Source organism: Anopheles coluzzii, chromosome 2 (assembly GCF_943734685.1).
Source record: "Anopheles coluzzii chromosome 2, AcolN3, whole genome shotgun sequence".
NCBI lineage: Eukaryota > Metazoa > Arthropoda > Insecta > Diptera > Culicidae > Anopheles > Anopheles coluzzii.
The window spans coordinates 18,882,848-18,895,693 of record NC_064670.1 but is presented as its reverse complement, the minus strand read 5'-3'; the positions used below and the strand labels follow the sequence as shown (position 1 = coordinate 18,895,693).

At 48.1% G+C, this 12,846-nt stretch overlaps 1 protein-coding gene across 1 annotated transcript in view; it reads left to right on the top strand.

Annotated features, from left to right (window-relative positions):
- Positions 1–12,846, top strand: part of LOC120960984 (cadherin-99C) — a 147,202-nt gene that overhangs the window by 28,681 nt on the left and 105,675 nt on the right. Inside the window, exon 2 of the mRNA XM_040384495.2 lies at positions 5,576–6,281. Coding sequence (XP_040240429.2) covers positions 6,279–6,281 — 3 coding nt within the window. The 5' untranslated portion in view covers positions 5,576–6,278. The remainder of the gene's footprint in view (positions 1–5,575; positions 6,282–12,846) is intronic.

Sequence of the window (12,846 nt, the reverse complement as noted above, 5' to 3'; positions counted from 1 at the left end):
CACGAAACGAAACAAGGATGCAGAAGAGGAACCCACGAACCACACGCGGCGGCGGCGGCAGCTGATGTGTCCCGCGAAAAACCGGGCAAACGAAAGGTACATAATAAAGTAAAGAATGATAATCTACCTCTTTGGTGGGGAGGGGGGAGGGAGGAGGTTTTCTACGGGACATTCTGCTACTCGGCCAGCGATCATCACGTTGCTGCTGCTGCTGCTGCTGGCTCGGGATGCGATGAATCAGTGTGTGTGCGCGCAGCACGGGCGAAGAAGCGATGGTAGCGCGCTGCTCCTTTGGCATTATAAATCTCGATTCGCTTGAACGACCAGGTCAGGTTAGGGGGAAGGACAAGGTGGAAAGTGTAATTTGAAGGGCAACGGTACTAGAACGGGGCCGGCTCTTCGTGGCAGGTTCCTCGTCGGGGGCCGCCAAAGTCTTTGGAGTTGGCTGCTTTGCTTGCCGTTTTCTCGTTTGCGGACGGAGCGAAACGGATCCTTCAACTCGATCGTGTGTAGGTGTTCATTACGCTATCACCAGATACAGATTCCGGATTCTTTCGCCCCTGACGTCGTCGTCGTCGTCGTAGACGTCTTCGGCGTGGTCGGATGGGAGTCTGCTGCAACCGGATCCTTCCCTGGAGGGGTCGTGGAACTCGATCCGTCGGCGAACAGCGAACCGAAACCCGCTACCGCCACCAATCCACTGGAACGTGAGCGAAGCGAGAGACCTCTACATGTGTGTGTGTGTCACAACTGTACACCGTGGTCTTGATTTCAGCAACAAACCACTAATGTGTGTCTTCCCAGTTTTCTGGGATGTCTGCGCCACATACACACACACACACCGACAATTCCAGGGGGATGACACCATCTTCGCAGGGCTTAGTGATCTTGGGGGCCGTCCCACAGTGATCTATGGTAATGGTAATTTTTATTGCCTGGAAAAATTCTACACCTGGATGTCCCTTCATTGCTTTCCATTTGGTATCCAACGTGTGTGTTTGTGTGGGTCCATCAGCGAAACCGGCAGCCCACCCGATGGAACGCGGGGCGTATGCGCGACTTCAACAACTTCTGCACCAGGCGAATGGGTGGCGTTTCCATCATGGCGGTGCATGATTTATGGATGTAATTTATGTAGGAAAATTGCCAGCTGAAATCAATTTTTTCGCCAAAGCTCCGTTTTATACCGCTAAAGTGGGTGGATGGAGCAGGAGAGCCGAAAACAGTGCCCTCGTCCCACCCCCTAGTTTTCTATTCCTTTGGGTGGGTTTTCTTTTTTCTCTTTGTTGAAGTAGTTTTTTGGTTTTAGTAAATTCTACCATCGACTGCCTCCCGTGTGTCCGATCGCCCTGACCTTTTGAGTAAGCGTTCACGCTCACGTGTGTGTGCAGGTAGGATATCTTGCCATACCGCCGGCAGAAATTAAGTATGATAAATGGTAGAGCATAATTAGCAGCATGTTGTGTTGTGTGCAACAAGCGATGATGTACTGTACCAGTGTGTAATTATACTTGTCCGTTGAGGGGGCTTCCGCCAAATTTAACATCCGTGCTAGCAACAATATACAGTTGGGAAGAGAGAGAGAGAGAGGTTTAAAGCTGCTCGAAAGGAATTTCAAGTACTCTCCATCACTTCTACGACTTCTACGAGTGCACAGCTTTTGCGCATGGTTCGCATACCGCCACGGACAACCGAACGCCGCTACTGGGACGGAAACTGCGCCAATTGGTTGTGACGCTGCTCGTATCGGTCGCCAAAAACCACAAGCGGATCTAGTTTCGCCCAGGACCTCCACTTCCTCTGGCAAACGACCCGCAAAACGTACAGGCAACCAGGCACATCCGTCCACTGCCAGCATTCCTCGATTAGTAGGGAAGGGAAGGCAACCTCCGGTGCTGTACCCTTGCCGCAAAATAGGATTAACACTTGGCGGCCGCCCATTGCGATGGCACGAAGGTGTCACATTTCCTTTGCTGCACACAGCGAACCGCTCGGGAAGTGGCATTTTCTGCTTCCTTTGAAGGCGACTTTGATACACACTGGAGACGTATTCCGTTACGTACGTGATCGGGTTGAATGTCAATAGGTCACCGCAACGTTGGACCCTTTGATGTACTCTCTACATGTCTAGTTTTCTCCCTCTTTCCGCGATTAGCTGGATTGGCAAAGGTTGTGTCGCAAAATTGGAAATTTATTTGCAATGCCCTCGATAAACCGCGGCACCTTCTCTGCTGAGATGCGCTGCTGATAAGATGCATATTGTGCCAAAATGCATGGCAAAAAGTAGGTTCGACTTGCTACTCCAGCTACGATCGTACAGGTGCATTCCTTTACACAGACATACCCACACTGCTTATGGAAAAAGCTCTTCCGCTCAAAAGCTCATCATAATTTATTGCCCCATACCCTGATATCCTGATCTCGCGGGCTTGTCGGAACGCTACGCGGGTAGATCGGAAAAGGTTGCAGCCACCGCCACGGTAACGAATTGTTGGGCGCATGTTCAATGCACCCTTCACCCAGGCAAGCGTATGCCATTGAAATCGTGTGGCCGGGGTCTCGGGGATTTTCGGATGATCAATGCAAAACCGTCCGCCCGCCCGCCCGCCAGAAGCGGTGTGGAGTGGGAAAACAGAATCAAAACGCTGGTGGAATGGAGTGATTTTTTTTTATTGTATCCTTCCTCTGGCAGCCCTTTACGGATTGGTTCTCTGGCAGGTTTGGGACCGGGTGTGTTGCACTTGCCCTGCGCACACGATTGTGTCTGCTGGCCGGGGCAGCTGCTGGGCAGGTGAGCGTAGGCTGGCTGTGGGTTTGCCAATGCAAAACATACACATTCTGATCACTTCCACCGTGGAGAGATCGTGGAGATGGAGGCTAACCGGACCTGAAGCAGCACACCCAGCCGGGCGTCGTTCGTATATATGTGTGTGTGTGTATGTCGTGTGTTCCAGCCTGCTTCTCCTGGGCACGAACCTAGAACATGCTCGACCGTTTGCCCAGATCACCGGGTCGAGAACTGATAAACTAACCTTTTCAGCGGCACAGTGGGTGAAAAAGAAGGGAAAAAATAAATTATTTCTACAACTTGATCAAAATGAAGTAAAATTTCTGATTGAATTTTACATGATTTTTCCACTCCAAAGTCTCCACATACAAAAAAGAAGAACACTCAACACGCCTAATTAACGGCATTGTTTGATGTCCGAGCATATTGGATGTTTTATTTGCAAGCAATAAAATACATTTTATGCTGTTGCATTCCGGCGTGGACCGACGACTGTTTTGCTACCAGTTTGGAGCTGATTATCCCGGCTGCATCGCCTTAACGCCACAACCCGGTTGGCTGTGCACTTTTACGACCACAGTTTGGACGACGACCACGGTGTCGTGTCCGCGTCTGCAATGTCTTTCTCTCTCTCTTGTTATGCTTTGCGAGGCATACGAGACAGCCTGCCCCTTCCCCCATCCAATGTATGCATGCCGCTGCAAGTCTAGAATCAAAACCACGAGCGCCTCCCATTAGGAGTGGCCGTTTCATTCCAGTTGCGCCGGACCTTAAAAACTTCATCCGTAGCACGGTGGCAGGCAAAATTCCACCACGATGCCGTTGTCAGCGGCTCCTTCTCTGCTCCCTCCGCGCCACGATGCTATTCGGTGCACGAACAACAACATGTTGCTCCAAATAGCCAATTTAATTCGCGAAAGACAGCGACGAGAGAAGAATGCTGGGTATCGCCCGGGAGTTTCCACTGCTGCTGCTCCACCACCAAGCTGGGGCGGGTGTATGCGGATTCCGAGTGTCAAAGTGCACCTGTGCAGCACAGGTGGGGAGAGCGTGTGGGGCAGGGTAGGTAAAATTTACAACCATCGCTGATGCACTGATTGATGGGCATCGTCGTCGTCGTTGTTTGGGGGTTGCACGCAAGGGCTTGCACCGCTGGTCGTGCAAACCAGTGCCTTGCGGTTCGGTTTCGGCGGCTAACATATGACTTAATTATTGGGTCTCTTATCTGCATCTCCCCCCCGGAGCAGGCAGCAACACTATGGTGCGCGATGGCGCTCAAGTACCGGTCGACCCGGTTGGACTGCAATAAAAATGGGAAATCATTTTATTCCCATTCGCTACACACTGTTTCCACCATCCGGGGGGCTGCATTGCCCGTGATGCCGGGACGCACACCGGCGGCAGATCTGTGTAGCGATAGTTTTAGTTCACGCTTTACGCAGTATATATGGTATCTGTTAAGGGTAGTTGGGGCAAAATGACCATGGAAGGGAAAATCGGCGAATGTTTAAGGCAAAGTTGAAGAAACTAATGGATCGAAATCAGGAAAAAATCCAGTGTATTTCAATGATTTTTGGGAAAAACAGGTATTTTAGTTGCCTAATCCGAACTTGTAAAATATTGGAAATTAAAGCAAAAATACCAATGTCAGACGAATTTTTATAAAGCTGTAGTGTTGTACTTTATCCAAAGGTCGAAAGATAAAATGTTTTCATATCGGAATAGACTGCAACCTAATTATACAAACCACATATGCGTTAACTAACGTTTGAGCGGTGAAAGACAACTTCTGTATGAGTTATTCTCATTGACAAATGAATAAATAGGATCAACCATAGTTTTACCATCAATCTATCGCCAAAATTTAGTATCATTTATCAAATAAAGCATCAAAGCATCAATTTACCCGGCAAGAGCATCAAATGACAAATATTTTAGTTCAATTAGATGCAAAGAAAAGTCCTTAACATGCCCATTTTGCCCCATGCATCCCACTGCATCCCTGTACAGTACCGTGTGGGGTGCTTAGTATGCTGTAGTTGCACGCTACATAATGCGGCAAATTATCTGCCACCGTAACCTATAACCATGCATCACTTTACACGCTCGCCGTTCGTCGGCGCTGGTTTATGCTACTTTAATATATTAACTTATTTTTCCCCTCTACTGCTTTCGTTTCAGATTGGTCCTGATTTTTGTTTTGGGGGGCATCGAGATACCGTTCACCTCACTGCGGCTGGACACACGGAATCAGCCTTCGGTGGAGCAAGAACACCGTGTGTTATCGTTGGACGCGAAGGTGGCATGATGATGCAACGGAATTATATGCGAAATTTTTCAGAATTCATTGTCCAGCGTGTGCAAAAGTGTGGCGTTTAGCGGCCTTTTTTCTATGCTAGAATCTCGTTAGCTGTTTGCGGCCTACACAACCTGGCTGGGCTTGCTCTGCTTTATCAACGCCAACGCTAACGAGCTCACTAGGCGCGTACTACTACGGGATGCTGCAAGATTAATGATAATTACCATCCCGCTGTCACATGATAAAGTGCTAACGATAAAGTGTAATTTTGAGATTTCCATCCCCACGCGTCTCCAACCGTGTCCGCGTGATCAGCTCCATCGTTTCGTGGATGCTCTGCCAACTCAGCCAAGTGATAATAGTTGACTAATCAACCTGTGCAACACACATTGTGACGAGTGTATTCCAATCCTGTTTTTTTCTCTTCTGTTGTATATTTGTATACACATTTCCTTCATTTTCTATTTCCACTTTCTTACCTTCCACAGTGAAATACGTTCACAGTGCAGTGCTTCTTCGATCAATTTAAATGGATCGCCCCGCATCGTCGTTATCGTCATCGCGGGCGATGCATTCAGAAGCGATCACCACCACCCGGCCTGTCATTATTGTGAGTCAGTGAGTGAGTGCAACGGGGCCGTGCCAAAGTGCCGAGCAATCGCGTGTGAGAACGAACGGATCGTGTGTGTATGTGTTTGTCTGTGTGTGCAGTGTGTGTGTGTGTGTGTAACCTACGGAAGGACGTCAGAACGATACCAGCCTGAAAGGGAAGCGGCGTTAATATCTGCAACAAAACCGGGGGCGCAGCATCAGCATTCAGCTGCCATTTCTTCCCATCAGCGGCATCGCGACGGACCCAGCTTTAATCTCGCGCACCCGATCTGGGGCTGCTTTTAAATCATTATCATCACGCCCGTCCCGGGCCAGCATCGAAAAGCGGGGGCTGATCTCGGCCGATCGGTGCGCTTACAGTACGCCCGGCCGAATGGTTGCTTTTGCACGTTGATTAGCGGATTTCCATTATCCGGCCAGCCGTCAGCGAAGGGACGACCGCTTACTACTTTGTTACCGGGGCGAGTGAGTGCAGCACCGGCTGCTTGCGCGAAGATTGGTGCAAACTGATTGCGAACCCGGGCCCGGTCGCTACCGGCAAAACTCAATCAGCACTCGCTCGAGCGTTCGAGAAGAAGTATGGTAAGTGTTTTGATCGATTTTTTTCGATTTCCCCTTTTTCTACAACAACAAAAAAAACGTAATAAAATCGTTCGAGTTTAATGCCTGTTAGTGGTAAAATCCATTGTGAGGGCTTAGTCTCCCTTCTCCGAAAAATGCTAACCATTCTGTAAATCACTCAATCGCGCGCGCGTTATCGCGCGCGGAGATTTGATGGAAATGGATATAGAGTTGGGAATGTTTTACCGCTAATCCCGGTTAGCAGTGGAAGAGCGTGCGAGGACGTAGTTTAGGAATCTTTGGGCGGCGTACTTCTTGCGGAAACCCAAGAATACCGCGCCTAATTTGTAGCACACATAAGCGATGCGAAGATTTATTACGGTGCTTGCGTAAAAAGAAACTCGCCCAGATGGGGAAAACGAAACGAACACATGTTCTAGATGGCAGCGCTACGCTCTGTTACATTAATAATTCCTTCCCCCCGCTTTATGATTTGTGCACTTGAATTAAAACATCTCCAATTCCAATCTGATCCTCGGTCTTGGTTCGGTGGATGTGATCAGTTTCGGTTGATAACGGGCAGCGCTCGCTCGCAGCAGCCCTTCTAACAGCTTTAAACAAATGATTCGCTTAATCTTACGCAGCTGCCGAGGGATTGGACCCGCTTGGGAATGCTTGCTTTGTTTTATGTTTTGTTTTGATTGGGTTTTTTTTTCGTTCTTTCGTGGGTAAGGTCTAGTTGCCGTCCATAAATTTCATTCCCAATCCGCCCGTACAGTAACAGAAATGAAGGTGAAACGAAACGAAATGCCTTTATCAGATGGCGTATAAATCTTACGGCGCTTGATTCTCGCACCGCCACTATTCATTCCCACTTTGGGCGCTTTTCAGAGAAACCAGAAAAGCAAGCCTTAATCGGAACAAAATGCATCCTGCTGGAAAAGGAACGCTTCGAAAGCATTAAGCCTGGAAATCCCCAAACTTCCAACAGGCTGCGAACAGCGTGAGCGAACGGCCTGAAGCCAATAAATTAATGTACCAACATGCTTTCGGGCGCATGTTTAGGATTTAAAGTGTTTGTGTGAGTTTGTGGTTGTTTTAGATCTTCTCCTCCTGCTCTCCATGATATGCGATCCAAAAGGATCCAAACAAAAGTATGTTACGGTCTGGGGAGGCGCGGTTCATCGCACAGCGTGCGTTTGATTAGAGTCCCCGCTCGATCCGAACGGTTTGGGTCCCAATTCTTCGGGGTTTTTGATCTTCCCGTGGCGATAGTTCCAAAATTTTAATTTCTCACTCACACCCGTTCTACGTGCAAGGATCTCGTAAATTTGATCTGGTCTGCGGTTTTGGGTTCGCATACCTTTTTGCCACTTCTTTGGTGCGTCTTGGGTGTTGAAAGAAATTCCTAGCCAGCGCTAGAAAATAGCACCGTCATGCAGATGATCAAACTCCTCGTCTAGACACACTCGCACACACACATAACCGCCCAGTGTGCTGCTTTGAATAGGGACATGATGATCTAGCAAACGAAAGGTCAGGAATGTTTCTCCCATCGCCCTCTACGTCGCTCCATTAAATAAAACCCCAATCAAACGAACCACTCGTTCGCTGTCAATCCGAGCGCTTGTGCCATTACAACGCTGACGGCTGAACTCGAGTCGAGTCGACACAGAAATGCTGTAATCCGCCTCTGTTAGAGCTTGATGTTAACAGATCCTGGAGAGGATGCCTTCTCTCCTCCTCGCCTGCTCCTCCTTTGGCCTTTTCTATTCAATTGCACTTCTCTAAATGTTTTGACAATGAGCGATTTAATTAAGCACTAGCGCGGGTTTCAGTGGTTTCAGCGGGCCATCGCCTTGTAAGTTTTTTTTTTCAAGCTGATTGTAAGCTTGTTGATGTTCGTGTTACCGTGTACCCGCATCCAACGGCATCGTTTGATGTTTTGGCCGTGTTTAGGATGCGGCAGGTTGATGGATCAGTGGTGCATCAATGGCTTGTGTTGCAGCGTTGTGGGAAGGGTAGCATTAGCATTCCGCATTTTCCGCCTGACCGATTCACAGTGAGGAGACGCGCTTTCAATTAGTACCATCAGACCCCACCAAGACCGGACCAGAGAAGGCAGACAATCTCGTCGGAGGTTGTAGGCTAATTTATAGTAACCAAACATGCAACACGGTAATGAAAGCGAGCGATACAGCAATTTTTGTTATTGATTAAACCAAAGGAGTGCCTCGCACTGATGACGACAAGTAGAACGATCCTGTCGACGGGCGAAATGACCCAGGCAAGACTTGTGGGTGTGTGTGTATTGCGCGCACTGCACTCTACTTTAGCTCCGCAATTGCTCCGTTAGCCTTACCACACCTGAACGAGTCGACGAGCAGTGAACAAAGCTAATTCGAACGCTTTCTTCAGGCCACAAGAGCACCCACCTCACGCGGGCGGTGGGTAAAAGTCCATAAATTATAAATTACGAGCAGTGGTAAGAGACGATGGCTATGTCTATTGAATAAAATATGGATCGCATGCGTAGTGCACATGCACATAAAGGCACAGCGGTCCCGCCACGCCAACACTATCGAGCGGGATGGTGCGGCCATTGGTGATAAAATGCTTGCGTCCGTCCGCCTTACAGTGATGGGCAGTCTTGAAACCAGAAGGATGCAAAGGGGTGTGTGTGTGCTGTTGCACTGCAACTGTATCTATGGCGCGCGAGTGCCGTTGCTGTCCGGCCTGAATCATCTAATTGGTTCACGCGGTTTATGGCGCGCATGTTTTATTAGGATCCTCTATATTTAGCAGCACGAGCGATGAGAAACGATGGGTAGGGCCGGTCTAATGGTCGTGTACATGAGCAGCTGGTCGTCCGCAATTCTTTTAGCATTGTAACAGCATTTGCACATTTGCTGCTTGGAGATTGAGAATAGAAAAAGGGTAGTCTAACAAGGTAAAAGAATTCTTCGTGGCATCAATTAATGTCAGTATTTGTTGGAGCTTCATGATCTGATTTTGTAAGCTAGAGTTGTTGAGTGGAAATTATTGAAAAATATTGCAAAATTCATGTTCTGTTTTACATTTCCCAAACAAGCTTTGGCAGTACAAGCGTAACTGTGATTTGAGAGGTGGCAATAGCTAGTATTAATCGACCTAATTCAACCGGCTGCTGGCGAGGTAAGGCCAAGTGAATCTTCTCCAACACTCGACGCTGGCCCTATTGTTTCGAGCTATGCTGCATGCTGCGCTAAACGGTCTGTAGTATTTTCTTCCCCCTGAGTGTGTGCATGAGAAACAACACCCAAGCTACAAAACGTTTAATTGTCGATTGCCGATGGATTGTTAAAAAAAGAGGGAAAAAAACAGCACATCTTCCCAAACAAGCTCATTTTCTATTTCGTCATAGTTTAATGTGCTGTTGTTTGCTCAGCTCCCAGAAAAAACGAAGCTGGGAGTGCGCGCCACACGCGGCAAGTGCTGCAATTATATGGAAAACTGGTCAAATACAATTCCCACACAGGTGGTTCCATGGGCAACCGGCGGCGGCCTAAGCATCGGGACGATCGGATCGATGTGCTGCGGTAACATATTAGACACAAACGCGTCGAGGCTTTCGGGAGGGCAACACAGCAACACAACAACACAGCGCCGCACGGGAATAACCATTAGTCGATCGAATCGCAACGCTTTGACGGCGGCCCACCAGCCGAGTGGTTCAATTTTCGACTCTATTAACAAAAAAAAAAAGTTTTGACCATTTAACGTTTTCATCACTGTTAATCGCGGGCAACGTTTTCGTTCGTTTTTATTTCCCTCTCTCTCGCTCTCCATTTTAAATTTGGGAAGCCTTTTACTTTTTTGGGACGCAGATCGATCTTGGTCTCGCGCTAAAACAAGCATTTCGATGCGATCTCGATCGGCACGAAAACATGGCAAAGAACTTTCGTTTGCGTTACCTCGGTTACCGGTTCCCGTATTGGGCAAAACGAATCGTGTACGAGGCGTAGATGTGTGTGCCAATTTTTGGGTGAAGTTTTTTTTTTCGCTATTGTCGGTTCCTGTCCGAGGGCGACGAGAGCCCATGCTCCTGGGCACGTTAATTTACGATTATTTCTCTTATCGTGTTATTTCACTTGCCTTGTGTTTAAGCCGCGGGCCGCGAATATCGGTTCCTGTGCGTGTGTTTCTTCCTCTATTCTCGGTGCGATTATCTTTACGGTTAATTTTCCTGTTTCCTGTAACATGAGGCGAGGGAAAAGGTTCTGGCAGAGTGTTTTCGTTGGTGAAGATACCGAAAAATCCCACTTAGTATTGGCGAGTTTTTGTCTCGTTTTTGCTATTTTTTTTTAGCTCCCGCAGCTAAGGCTTGTTTCAATTTTTGATTATGCTGCGTTCCCATAAGTATTGTATGAAGTTTGCGTGAGGGCACACTTTGCATGTGTCAGATTTTGATGGACGGAAACCCCTAACATCAGGCTAACTTACGAAAGCGTGGCTCAAAAGAAGGCAGGATGATGTGAAATCTTCAAAACATCCACTTGAGATTCCTCCCCAATAAACGACGGGAAGCAAGATGTTTCAATTAAGTTTTATCACACATTTTTGTCTGCTTGTTTTGATTTCCTCTTAACATGGATGAGAAGGGGGAAAGTCTTTGAGAACTATTTCCTACTTGCACAGCAACAGCCGGGACTGGGTGCCCGAGTGACCCAGTTGATGGAAATGAGAGTGTGGTTCAATCTGGAAGCTGGTGGTGGTGTGTGTGTGTATGTTGGAGCCCCTTATTTGCGTGCCACGCCCAAGAAAAGCTACCACCCGTAGCACGCACTCCCTGGCTCGTAAAACGTCTCTCTCCGGCTTGAAAATCTAGTAAATCTACTCGGTCAAGATGGAAAAAGGGAATGGAACCTGAGCTTTCAGGCTGACCCAGTTTCCGTTCCCCGGAAGCATGGAATGCATTTTCTTCCTCTGTTGTTGCTGCTTTTTGGAAGGGTGCAAGTAAAAGAAAATGCATCTCCAATCGCTGCGCTGTGCCCCCAGTATGGGAGAGAAGAAACATGTTCAGATTTGTTACAAATTCTCACCGCACAATGTCGTTTTGCCTTTGTTAAGTGAATGGAAGGAACATTTGGGGTTATAATACCCTATTTCAATGTTAATGTTCCATGTGCCAGTGATTAATGCATCCGGATGAAGCTGAAATTGCACTCTTTGGGATAGTTAGCAAGTAGCCAAGACACGTCAAAGCCAAGAATAACACCAAAACAGTTATGAAGCATTGAAATAATGTACGTCTCCAAAATTCACACTCCAAGTGAAAAAAAACCTGTCAGAAAGCCTGTAAAACTCAAACCATTTGCAATTCAACGGTTACGTTTCCGGATGCAGCAACATTAACTAGTTTGTACAGAATGGTGAGCCATATTTTGCTCGGGGTGTTACCCTCGCCGCCCTTCCATTTAAACAAGGAAACATATCCGCGCACCGCGGCACCTTCGCGTACGATTGTTTGTACGTTGTGAGCGAATAAACACATTTCATTGTGCTGCTGCAAATGCTCCGATAAGACGTTCCGGCGGCGTTTTGTGTCCGCCGTGTGTTTACTTTTTTTGTTGCTGTTTTCTCCGCAAACTGTCAGTTCCAACTATAAACAACTCCCAAGCGCGCACGGCGTTCCATCCATTTGCGAACGGCGGCCCATAATCTACCCGCTCGGATCTACGAGCGTGCAACTTGCCTGGTTGGCTGGTCCCCTTCGCCTCTGTTACCCTTTGAACTTCGTGAGACATCTCGTCTCGTGTGTCCGACCGAAAGAACGGAATCTGTCCCCGTCATCGGCAGAGGATGTGAAGACATTTGCGACCGGAACGTAATTCACTTTTGCCTTCCGCCGCACGCTACCCCGGAAGAAAGTGTGTGTCTGTGTGTGGACAATTGGAGGGGGCCGTTTCTGGCCCAAAAGCGTAAGAAAACCGAGGACAACTTTTCACATGACCATACCGCGCGTTTCTAGCTGCGGCCGAGGTTATGAGTTTTGCTACAAACTGTAACCGCGTTGGAGCGCGATTAGCCTTTTCCCTCTCGGCTTAGGCTGGAAAAAAAAATGTTTCCGCTCCTTCCGCTGTCCGGGGAAGCGTCGGGAAGCATTTTTAATAGAAATAATAAATTTAATCGCACAGCACGATGCTTCTCTTCCCCATGTGGTCGTAGAATCGAGTGTACGGGTCCAGTTGCATTTACCAGTGCAACGAGCATTTCTTATCCGCACCGTTGTCAACCCACGGCATTTGCTCGTTGCGCACGGGGCCTCTCGCATCCCTGGGTGCATGTTGGAAATGTAAAACATGGCACACGGAGGAAAACGCAAACCCTGTTAACAAACAGAAAAACACACAGGCTGAGCAAACCTGATCGGCCCTCGACAAGACGGGACGGCGATGGATTTGTACGGCTGTTCGAATTAAGCGATGGGGAGTTTGTTTTTTGCAATTCGTTTGTTTCCCTCCAGTCGTTTAGCAAGGCGTGGAAAACTGTCCTGTCCAACTGATCGGGACGTATATCGCGCGCATTTCCAATCCCTAATCAGGTC